The sequence below is a fragment of the Sus scrofa genome, chromosome 8 (assembly GCF_054392235.1).
Source record: "Sus scrofa isolate SSC_HxYL_T2T_F1_AM1 chromosome 8, Sscrofa_HxYL_maternal_Yorkshire_Landrace_v2.0, whole genome shotgun sequence".
Taxonomy (NCBI): domain Eukaryota; kingdom Metazoa; phylum Chordata; class Mammalia; order Artiodactyla; family Suidae; genus Sus; species Sus scrofa.
In genome coordinates, this window is record NC_139390.1 from 119,909,660 (window position 1) to 119,922,285 (window position 12,626).

General features: G+C 42.5%; 1 protein-coding gene across 1 annotated transcript; it reads right to left on the bottom strand.

Annotated features, from left to right (window-relative positions):
- Nucleotides 1–1,161: 1,161 nt before the first annotated feature.
- Nucleotides 1,162–12,376, bottom strand: OSTC (oligosaccharyltransferase complex non-catalytic subunit). Its single transcript, XM_003129258.5, has 4 exons — nucleotides 12,179–12,376; nucleotides 7,034–7,127; nucleotides 5,752–5,949; nucleotides 1,162–1,742 (listed from the first exon to the last, which is right to left on the bottom strand). Exons 1-4 carry the CDS (start codon nucleotides 12,315–12,317, stop codon nucleotides 1,724–1,726), a joined length of 450 nt encoding a protein of 149 aa, XP_003129306.2. The 5' UTR covers nucleotides 12,318–12,376; the 3' UTR covers nucleotides 1,162–1,723.
- Between the last annotated feature and the right edge of the window lie 250 nt (nucleotides 12,377–12,626).

A 12,626-nucleotide genomic window follows, 5' to 3' on the forward strand; every position in this document is an offset into this window, starting at 1 on the left:
CTTTATCTGTCTTTTTCATCCCTATAATTCTTTGTGCTGCCTGATATATAATAGGTTCTCAAAATTTTTAAATAATGAATCTTTTTTTTTTCTTTAAACAGCCACACTTGTGGCATATGAAGTTCCCAGGCTAGGCTAGGGGTCAAATCGGAGCTACAGCTACCAGTCTACACAACAGCCACAGCAACCCTGGATCCTTAACCCACTGAGCAAGGCCAGGGATCAAACCCACATCCTCATGGATACCAACTGGGTCCTTAACCAGCTGAGCCAGGATGGGAACTCAAGGAACAGCTACATTTAGATCAGCCTTGATATGAGGGGGAAAAAAAAAAAATCTACCTGAGTTCCCTGATGGCATAGAGGTTAAGGATCCAGCGTTGTCACTGCTATGGCTCAGGTTCAATCCTGGCCCAGGAAATTCCAGATGCCATGGGTGTGGCCAAAAAATAATCCACCTGAGAGAAAATTTACTCTAAGCCTAAAGAGCTTAGGATAAGAATTCACTGAAGCACTAGAGAAGTGAAGTTCATAGCCAGTTAGGAAGAAGCAAAAGGCCTGGCTAAAAGAAATTAGGGGACAACCAGATTGGTCTGCAGATGTGTTCACACGCTCAAAATTGTGTTACTTACTGAAAATGAATGCTTGATGGGAACTTTCATCTAACATTAGCACACTAAAACAACACTGACACAAATGTGCAAGCCATGCTTAAATACTGATAGAGCAATGGAGTTGCTACCTCACAAGGCCTCCTGCCACCTACAATTGGAGGTTTCAGGCTACCAACAGTAGCTTAAGAGTCACAGACAAAAAAAAAAAAAAAAGGTGTTCCCATCTTGGTGCAGTGGAAGAACATCCGACTAGGAACCATGAGGTTGCGGGTTCAATCCCTGGCCTCACTCAGTGGGTTAAGGATCCAGCGTTGCGGTCAGCTGTGGGTGGATCACAGACAATGCTCGGATCTGGCGTTGCTGTGGCTGTGGCATAGACGGGCAGCTGTAGCTACAATTAGACCTAGCCTGGCAACCTCCCTATGCCATGGGTGTGGCCCTAAAATAAGACAAAAGACAAAAAAAAAAAAACCTCATAAGATGGGAGTGGCTAACTACAGATCAAGGATTAATACCATCAGTCAATTAAGAAACAAAATAAAAGGCATTAATTAGAAAAATTATTTATTTCTGCTCCTTTCATACATCTTATTGTTCAGCAAACAGTCTTACAGACATATCTGAAATCATGTACTGTCACACACTCTGTTTAAAGGCAAAGCACCACGGGAAAGGCTGACTAGCTGTCCAGAGTTCTCAGCTTATGGGATCTCACTTCCTGATTGTACATTAATTTGTGAAGGTCAGAAATGTCGCCTCCAAAAAACGGTAAGGGGACTGTAAAAAATAATCACTTTATTCAATATTACAGTTGTAGAAATGAAGTACATTTTCTTTAAGAAATGAAAAAAAAAGAAGGAAATGCCACTTAATATCATTGGTACGTCAGTATAGACCAGCAGGACAAAATACTGATAAGCTTGTCTCTTTGATACCAAAAAGACATTCTAGTCCAAGCTTTATTATGCTTCCTACATTTTCACTAGATGTTTCTTTTCTGCCACTTTTCCTCCTTTTCTATATTTCTTATCAGAGGACTGGTACAGCCTTTGAAAACTTCGTTAACAGGAGCAAATTCAGTATCCACTGATTTCTTCTAAAAAGGTACTCTATCCCATCAGATAGCCCCTGTAAAAATAAAATGTATAAACACAAAAAGTGAAAAGGAAGCAACATTTCAAAGTGTCCCAAACAAATTTTATGATGAATCAAATGACAATCTGAAAATAGAATTGCGTGACCCCTCACCATGGTTCCTACTTCCTATCTTGCCCCCAAATAACTAAATATATTACCGGGCCTTGGTTCCATCATCCTTCTCCCTCAAAAGACAACGTTACAAACCAATATGCTGAACAATAAAGGATGAGGAAAAAAGAAGGCAAAGAAAAGAAAATGTGACGGAAAAGTTAAAGCTAAGAGTCAGAATCAATTTCCTTTGGCCTCTCACAATCCAACAAAAATCATAAACCTTTTTATGCAAAGAAGCTGGTTTAGATTTCCTAAAAATTCTAATATTACCAGAGGAGAAAGTGGGAAGGCCAGGAGCTGTTTCTGCCTGGGAAGTAAGCCCTTGAACCCTCTGAAAACAGTGTGCAGATGCGTCTCCCCTGCATCTCTGTTTCTTTAGGAAATGTCCTGTTGGCAGGCAGTGGCGTTAGCTGTAGCTCTGAGCCCTAAGTGTCCAAGGTGGGCCCTAAAACCCACTCCCCCCCAACCTTCTATATTTTTTTTTGCTTTTTAGGAACACACCCAGACTAGGGGTTAAATTGGAATTGCAGCTGTCAGCCTACACTACAGCCACAGTAACACAAGATCCAGGCCTCATCTGCAACCTACACCACAGCTCATGGCAAGGCCAGATCCTTAACCCACTGAGCAAGGTCAGGGATTGAACCTGCGTCCTCATGGATCCTAGTCAGATTCGTTACTGCCGAGCCACGAAAGGAACTCCTGAAAGCCCCCTTAAATTAAGGCGTTAAGTCTGCTTTCACAAAGTTCCCGACTTTTCCTTTTCCAATAAATCCTTACAACCTATTATTATTAAGGATCTGCAGGATCAAGAGAAAAATAGAAAAAGCATTTACAACTATCATTAAGAAAGGGTTAAGGATCTGACTGCAGCGGCTTGGGTGGCTGCAGAGGCACATTTCAATCCCCAGCCTGGCACAGTGGGTTAAGGATCTGGTGTTGCCACAGCTGTGGCACAGGCTGCAGATGCAGCTCAGATTCAGTCCTTGGCCTGAGAACTTCCATAGGCCTAGGGGTGCAGCCAAAAAAAAAGGGGAAGGGGGGGGAGGTTTTAAAACCCCCGGTCCCTGCTGATGCCTTTAGAACTTCTCTGCTTTTAACCCTGCCTCTACCACTAGGGGGTACGTCTGGGCAAATCTCACTCAGTTTCTTCCTCGGTAAAATGGAGTTATATCAAAGCATTTGAAGGATTATATAAGAGAATTGCTAATATAGTAACTGCTACTCATGGTAATAGGCACTTGACAAACAGGAGCTATTCTTAATTCCGAGTCTCAATTTGCTTCATCTCCAAGGTGGAGATAAAAAACTACGTCACAGGGTTGAGATCTACTAGAGCGGCTGACACATAACAGACACTCAAGAATGTGATTTTCCTCCCTGCCAGCTCCTAGACTCACCTGATTCCCTAAAGGGCTTAGATCTATGTTCAGCCAATGTGATCTCCCCAGACTGCATTTGCCCTTTTCTATTAGCCTGGCCAATCCACGCTCTGGGTACAGAGAAGAGAATTTTCATCTCATACCACTACCTGCACAACTCTGAGACAACCCAATACTTCTCACCCTTCCATCCCCTTGCAAAATGAATTTTTAAAAAAGGCTTTTTCGATGTATGTAGACTCTGAAGAGCTCCACGTAAACATGCTGCTATACTGCCTGATACTTCACAAAAAACATACTCTAAGACCTAAGCTTCACAAGAGAGTTCCCGCTGTGGTGCAGCAGGTTAAGGATACAGTGTTGTCACTGCAGCAGTGTGAGTGACTGCTGTGAGGTGGGTTCAGTCCCTGGCCCAGGAAGTTCCACATGCCCTGGGCACGACCGAAGAAAAAAAAAAAGAAAACAAAAAATCTAAGCTTCACAAGAAAAAACCAAGGTTCAAGAAGATTACTCAACAGCTGGCTCAAACTATGACACAAAAGTGCTCAGGACTCTTTAGAGACAGCTTCCTGTCATCTGCCTATACTGATAGGTGAACATGCACTTTTGGGCATTTCTCTCTTGATAGAATTATCTGTTGTGGTATTCTTCCTTGTAATCAGTAACTTTATGCTCATGCATCAAATAAAGCTATGTTCTGGATTGTAAAATCATATCAGTAGGGAAGATATCAGGTCTTTTAAAACGTGTAAATGGGAAAATTTATTTCCCATTTCACTGCTACTGCTCTCTCCTTTTTAAAGGTACCTCTTGGAGTTCCTGCAGCAGCTCAGCGGTAACGAACCTGACTAATATCTATAAGGATGAGGGTTCAATCCCTGGCCTCGCTCATCAGGTTAAGGATCCCTCGGCGTTGCCGTGCGCTCTGGTGTAGGTCACAGACATGGCTGGGATCCCGTGTTGTTGGGGCTGTGGTGCAGGCCAGCAGCTACAGCTCTGATTTGACCCCTAGCCTGGGAACCTCCATATGCCTCGGGTGTGGCCCTAAAAAGGCAAAAATAAATAAATAAATAAATAAATAATAAACAAACAAAATAAAGGTACCTCTTGTTAAAGATGATACCAGACTCTTTGTGAGACTAAAACTCTGGATGTTACCAGGAAGCATCTTATAGCATAGCCAACTTTTATCTCAGATGCTAGCAACTTATTTGATCTGAAAAAACTCATGGTACTGGTGGTTTTTACTGTCTTGTCATTGTCGCTATCCCACTTATTTTATATCAAACTGCTTATATATGATGGGACATCAAAAAGAATGTGATCACGGAGTTCCCGTCGTGGCACAGTGATTACCGAATCCAACTAGGAACCATGAGGTTGCAGGTTCGATCCCTGGCCTTGCTCAGTGGGTTAAGGATCCAGCGTTGCCGTGAGCTATGGTGGAGGTTGCAGACGAGGCTCAGATCCCGAGTTGCTGTGTTCCTGGCATAGGCCGGTGGCTACAGCTCCAATTAGACCCCTAGCCTGGGAATCTCCATATGTTGCGGAAGCAGCCCTAGAAAAGGCAAAAAGACAAAAAAAAAAAAAAGAATGTGATCAGACTTGTCCACATTTCAAATGAATGATCTCCAACAGAATTTTAAAAGTTGCTATAAGACCAATTTATTTTTGTTCTAAAGATATTATGTTTTCTGAATCAAAATAATCTAATATATACGAATAATAATCTAATACATAATAAATATATGATATATAACTAATATAGCTTTCATATACATACATGAGAAATCCTTTCCTCATCTTTTTGAAGAGGCAGTAACTCCTTTCCTGTCCAAGTCTTTCTTTTTTTTTTTTTTTGGTTCTTTTCTAGGGCCGCACCCTCAGCATATGGAGGTTCCCAGGCTAGGAGTCTAATTGGAGCTGTAGCCACCGGCCTATGCCAGAGCCACAGCAACGCGGGATCTGAGCCTCGACTGCAACCTATACCAAGCTCACAGCAACGCCGGATTCTTAACCCACTGAGCAAGGCCAGGGATCGAACCCACAACTTCATGGTTCCTAGTCAGATTTGTTAACCACTAAGCCACGACGGGAACTCCGTGTCCAAGTCTTAATGAGTGTTCCATGGTCATATCAACATTCAAAGAGCAGCAGCAATAGCTCAAAATATTTCTACTATTACTGTGGGAACTCCACATGCTATAGATTACTAAAAAGCACTTTAAAGAAACATCTCCAGTCAGTGGTTCTTGATACCACAGCAAAATAACTGAATTTTCTCATGAATATGCGTGGAGATAAAGGTCAGGAAGACCTATTTGTCTCAATTTTGCTACTAACTACAGCTATAACCTTGAGTAAGTCACAAATTTCTTTGGTTCTCAAATTTTTCATCTGTTTAAATGAAGGTTAAGTCTCCTGTGATTTTTATGTGATCCAGGTAACTATTTCACCAATCTGCAAGTTAAGATGCTTATTACCCAAAGTACTCAATAACTTACGGCAGTTTCATTCTCATGAATACTCTAGCCATGAAAAAACTCAGTAAGACACAGACGAATCCGATGAAGAGAAGAAGAAATCTGTTGAGTTTTGGAATGTTTGGTGCATTGGATCGGTCTAGGATTATGAAACCTAAACCTCCCATTGTAAACAGGAAGCTGGATGTGAGTCCTTCCATAATATATTGTCCATTTACTCTGGAAAAAAAAAAAAAAAAACACAGCGTAAGAATAAATGAAAATTGCCATAAAAACAAAAAAGAACTTTTTCCTTAGATTCAAATTCCTATGTCTGCTAAAAATATTTGTGTTTATTTTTTATTCTTACACCTACAACTATTTTACCATATTCCTGGATATTCATTTTGATAAACATCTATTGAGAGCCTATTGATGTTCCACGTCCTGTGGATATAACAATGAACAAAACAGACAAAAATCTGTCTTCGAGGAGCTTACATTCAAAAAAAGTTTTAAAACTTCTACTAGCACAATTGTGTATATAAAATCAATACATACACTTGAATTATTAGCTTAAAAAGCCAACTGTTGTATGCACATGAACCCTTTATCCAGAACTTTAGCTTTTAAAAATTCTGCTATTTAAATTTCTACCATCAATTTCAAATTAATTTTGGATTAGAAATGTTTCCTGAGTTTTATAATAATTAATAAGCCTCTTGTTTCAAAGGGAAGTTTTTTAAAAGCAAGCATTGTTAACTAAGGTGTATAGAAGTCCCCAGGCTAGAGGTCGAATTGGAGCTACAGCTGCCAGCCTACGCTACAGCCAGAGCAACGTGGGATCCAAGCCGCATCTGCAACCTACACCACAGCTCAAGGCAATGCTGGATCCACAACCCACTGAGCGAAGCCAGGGATCAAACCCGCATCCTCATGGACACTAGTTGAGTTTGTTTCCGATGTGCCATGACAGGAACTCCCACAAATTTTTCTTTTTTTGCTTTTCGCTTTTTAGGGTCACACCAGCGGCATATGGAGGTTCCCAGGCTAGGGGTCTAATCAGAGCTATTGCTGCTGGTCTATACCACAGCCACAGCAATGCTAGATCTGAGCCGCCTCTTCGACCTACACCACAGCTCACAGCAATGCCGGATCCTTAACCCACTGAGCAAGGCCAGGGGGTGAACCTGCGTCCTCATGGATACTAGTCAGATTGGTTTCCACTGAGCCACAACAGAAACTCCGGCACTGTATCTTTAAGCAGGCATGCCCCAGCAAGCGTCCGTCCCACCAGCAAATCATTCAACATGGTTTCTTTTACCTGTAGGCCAAGAAAGCTACTGGTCTTTGATGGCCGTGCTCATCAGTCATAGAGCCGACACTTGGAGGTTCGACAATAACATCATAAATTATTCCTAAATGAAAGACAACGATATAGATTAGATTGGATTCCTAGTTTAAAAATAGAATTAGAGTTTCTACCTGTCTCTAAAGGTTCGTATATATTTAAATGGAACTGCTTTGATGTATTATTACAATCATATGAGGCCCAACTGATCTCCTAGACATCAGAAAAACCATTCGGAAATTCTACTCAGTGTTTTAGAATGACCCATAAAACAGCATTATCTCCAAAAGAGGTATTTCATAAAAGAAATTCATTAACTATTTCTAAACTGCAGAATGACTCCACGATAAAGGAGATCTGACATTAAAGTCTATTTTTAGTTTAAGTAAATATTCCACTTATTTTTGGATTTGTTTTTATAAATTAAGAGGTAACCAGAGAAATTTTCTTGCTTAAAAATAAAATAAGGAGTTCCTGTTGTGGCTCAGTGGTAAAGAACCCAACTAGTATCCATGAGGATGTGGGTTCAATCCCTGGCCCTGCTCAGTGAGTTAAGGATCCAACACTGCTATGAGCTGTGCTGTAGGTCACAGACAAGGCTGGGCTGTGGCATCGCTGGGGCTATGGTGTAGGCTGGCAGCTACAGCTCTGATGTGACTCCTAGCCTGGGAACTTCCATACGCCTCGGGTGTGGTCCTAAAGAAAAAAGCCAAAAGTAAAATAAGACATTTTAAAATTACACCATTAAGCCAACTGGCATTAGAGACTCATGGTCATTAATGTTAATATCCATCATTATGCCATTATGTCATCATAATCAGTTATGGTAACATCCACCAAACCCGTTTTTCCCAATCTCCCACTGTCATCATCTACTCTTTATTTTCTCCAGTCTTCCATCACTCTCACTGCTAGTTTTTCTTTGGCATAGCAAGACTGCCTCCCTCACCTGTGACTAACAAAACAATCATTTACAGGAGGAGTTTCTGTTGTGGCTCAGGGGTGATGAGCCCGACTAGTAACCATGAGGATCCGGTGTTGCTGTGAGCTGTGGTGTGGGTCATTGACGGCTCAGATCCCACATTGCTGTGGCTGTGGCGTAGGCTGGCAGCAGCTCCAATGTGACCCCTAGCTTGGGAACCTTCCTGTATCACGGAAACAGTCACTTAGGAATTCCCTAATTCCCCTGCACCTTCACCCAATCTACAGACTGGTACCTGCATGCACCCTCACCGACTTTTTCCATTATGACAGAGGAAGAGTCCCTCCTCCCATCAACATGGGGTCTCTTTTGCAATAATCAGGACTCTGCCCCCCCTTGACATCTTAAAGACTCTGTTCTTTTGGCTCTCTCTTCTTTTTCCTGTATTTTCAATCTCTTGTTCCCTACATCAAACTTCCCTTGACACCAGATCCTCCAAGTTAACATGCTATCTCTATGCTTCCTTTTTGAAAGGGAGCCATGTTTCTTTCTGGAAAAAAAAAATATTTGGTAAGCATGCTGTTTCCATTATCTCACTGACACTTCACTCTTCAGCTCACTCTGATCTGGCTTCTGCCACCACTGATGTCACTAGCGAAGGTGGTTAAGGATCCCCGTGTTGTCAAATTCGAAGAACACTTTTTTTTTTTTTTTTTTTTGATTTTCAAGGCCACACCTGCAGCATATGGGGGTTCTCAGGCTAGGGGAAGAATCAGAGCTACAGCTGCCGGCTTACGCCACAGCAACTCAGGATCCGAGCCGAGTCTGTGACCTGCACCACTGCTCATGGCAATGCAGGATCCCTGACCCACTGAGCAAGGCCAGGGATTGAACCTGCATCCTCATGGATGCTTTCTGCTGCATCACCATGACATGAGAACCTCCAAAGGACACTTTTCAGTTCTCATCTTAGGAGGTTTCCTGGCAGCTCTCAATCCAGTTTACTAAATCCATTTTTTGGGGGGAACAATGGCTTCTCAAGGCCTTTGTGATACTCCTGTCCATGTTTTCTTGCTACCTCTCTAGCTAAGCCTCCTGTTCTAAGAAAGCAATACATGTTCGGAGTTCCTTAGGTCTGGACCCATTGTCTTCTTTTTCTACATTCTCTCCCCATTGAACTTATCCCTTCCCAAGGTTTTTCTAGGCTAACGACTCTCAAGGTGCCAACAGCTACCAGATAATGTTAACACTATTAAAATTAGATGTAAGCTCCCTAAGAACAGAAACTTTTGCTAATGTTCTTCAGTATTTGGCTTATGGGCGGAGTTCAGAAAACATCTGTTATTGACCAGCATCAATGAACTTCTTTCTCACTTCCAGACTCACATTTGCAAACTTGACACATCCAACTAATTACATTTGGTTATGTCCAACTATGATATATCCCCAAGTGACCTCCAGACTCACCATTCCCCACCAAAACCTTCATTTCTTCAGCCTTAGAAAATGACACTTCCATTTCCTTGGTGCTCAAACCAGACACCAGGAGGATTCCTTCACAGCTCATTCTCCCCTTATATCCAATCCATCTATCTTCAAGATCTACAGACTCTACTTCCAAAATATCTTTCATTATATCCTCCTCCGTCTGTGATGCCACCAAACTTACATAGTCTAACTCAACTACAAAACCCACCTAACTGTTCTCTCAGGCCCACATTTGTCCATTATTTGTCCCTTTGCCTCACATACCCTTTCCCCTAATCTTTCAGATTTTGGCTAACATGTCACTTCCTCAGGAACCACACGCCAAAGTAAATGATGGTCCCAACTCTCATTATTTTCTTATAATCTCTTGTTCTTATTCAATGCACTTGCGGCAATTTACAATGGAAAAAATGATGTCATGGAAAAAAATTTAGCAAGTTCCTGTTGTGGCTCCATGGTTACAAACCCAACTAGTACCCATGAGGATGCAGGTTCGATCCCTGGCCTTGCTCAATGGGTTAAGGATCCAGCATTGCTGTGAGCTGTGGTCTAGGTCGCAGATGTGGCTCGGATCCCTCTTAGCTGTGGCTGTGGTGTAGCAATAGCACCAATTCAGTCCCTAGCCTGGGAACTTCCATATGCCGCAGGTGGGGCCTTAAAAAGCAAAAAAAAAAAAATTATAAAATTATAAGCTTCAGAAGGACAGGGCCCTTACCCGTTTCGTTCATTGTTGTTCCCAGTACCTAATGCCTAACACTTAACAGGGACTCAATACATTCTTTGCTGAATATTTCTCAGGAATAAACACTGCTTATAAAGCTACATATGGTTTTTAGAAGACTACTTTCCAGTGGCAAAACCAACTCCTTGTTATGAGATAGCTCATGGTCTTGGCCACTAAAAGGTGTCCTTTCACTTTCTCCCAGAAATTAGGGCAAAGAATCTTCTCATTACGGAGTTTTCATTGCAGTTTGGCAGGTTAAGGACCCAACATTGTCTCTGTGAGGATGTGGGTTCCATCCCTGGCCTTGCTTAGTGGGTTAGGGATCCAACATTGCTGTGGCTGTGGCACAGGCCTCAGCTGCAGCTCCAATTCAACCCTTAGCCCTGGAACTTCCATGTGCCTCAGCTGCACCATTTATTTATTTATTTTAATTTTTTTAGGACCACAAATGTGGCATATGGAAGTGCCCAGGCCCAGGCTAGGGATCAAATCGGAACCACAACTGCTAGCCTACACCACAACAATGCAGGATCCAAGCTGAGTCTGCGACCTACACCACAGGTCATTGCAACGCCGGATACTTAACCCACTTAGCGAGGCCAGGGATGGACCCCGAATCCTCATGGATCCTACCGCTGAGCCACAAAGGGAACTCCCAGTGCAGCCGTTTAAAAAGAAAGAAAAAAATGCATCTCACTGTTAAAACAATCAACAGGGGAAAAGCAGCTAGAATGAAAACTATGAGGCTTCTAGCAAAGGCCCTAGCTTCTAGGAAGGTAAGGGTTATAGGAAAGAGGTCTAGCATATGAAGCCTTATTTATTAAGAAAAAAAAAAAAAAAAAAAGCCACACTCACTTTAAATGGTTTATTTGATGCAGCACCTATTAAGGTGCTAAGCAAATGTTAATGCTAATGCAATGCTAGGACAGTATCTTATCAACATAAAAAATATGTGATATGTAATTTATTTAAATGAACATAAGGTAACTGTAGCTATTCTAGATTTGAGAGGAGGTTGAATCCAAAGGTTCATCCTAGAACTAAGCTCACATGATTTCAGATACTTCCTTCTTCAGTGCCAACTATTCTTAAAAATATGTATAAAAATGAAGAGGTCCACAACAATCCCTTAAAAGTAGAACTATCTGCTCTTGCTGTCCCTCATCTGTTGAGCTTTAATTTTATAATTTCCAAATTAAATACCCCACTTCCCCAAATCTGAAAGTGCAGTAGCAGTGTTGACTAAATCATGAAACTGCGGCTTGAAAGGGTGGTGGCTATGAAAAGACCGTAGCTGGATTGCCAACTCACCACTATACAAAGCGACGCCCCCTTTGCAAAGGGCAGGATAAGATGATTATGCAGAAGTGTTCGAAAGTAATGCTATTTTCCTTATTCTTTGAATTCTCAACTTCCGCTCTCTGATACGCTACCTTCTGCAAATCTCTTAGCTCAAATATGTATCAAAACTCCTTTCATATTTATTGCTGAGCGGGCCAAAAACAAGACCAAACTCTTAGTTTTGAGCTCACAAACCTAAGGACTGTCCAGTCTCTTCCAAGTTTCCAGAGACCGTGGACAAAGAGAAGGTAAAAGTGCCAAGACCTTTTGGCCAACCAAGGAGATAGAATGGGCCAGAAGAGATTTTCCCAGGGTCTTTGTCAAACGACTTAAGGCATGCAATAAAAAATACAACAATCTGGGCTTGAAAAATACATTATTCGACTCGGATGACTTGGCTAAGAGACCAGAAAAGGGATGGCAACGGGAGTGAGAACATTAATTCTCTCAAAATATAGGACAGGGCGTGAGGGCAAATAAACCTTCAGACCGTTAACACTTGGGACCCCAGAACTTCCCTCCACCCTCCGAAAAGATCGAGAGCAGAGCGATGCTTTCCCAGGCTGAGAGGCGACTGATCAGACGCGCCCCCGCCGGCTCTCCGCGCCTCGGCGCCTCTGGAGCCCCAGCCAGGCCGAGTTACCTCCGGTGATGAGGAAGTAAGACACCACCACCAGAGCGTACACAGTCATAGCCGACGGCATGTGCACCCAGGGCGGCTTCTTCAGCTTCAGGTTGGGGCATTCGAGCACTAAGAACGGGACTCGGTACAAAGTCTCCATGTTGGTGGCGGCAGGGACTGCTCTCGGCCTCAAGCCCCACGCGCCACCCGGAAATGGGCCCGCCCTCCCCTTCTCCGGCGCATGCGCGGGGAGGGAATGGCAGGTCTGCAAAGCTCAGTGGCAGTTTACACACTCATAGAAGAAAAGAAGAAACCATAAAAACAAATAAGTGTCATGACTTAAAACAAAACAAAACAATTTCGTGAAGCAAAAATTTAAATTAAAAGCTCGGTTATTTCCAGTTAATAAGCAGGTGATTTATGTACCTTCACGGACCTGCAGGGCTTCAGACGTGGCCAAGCGAGAGGA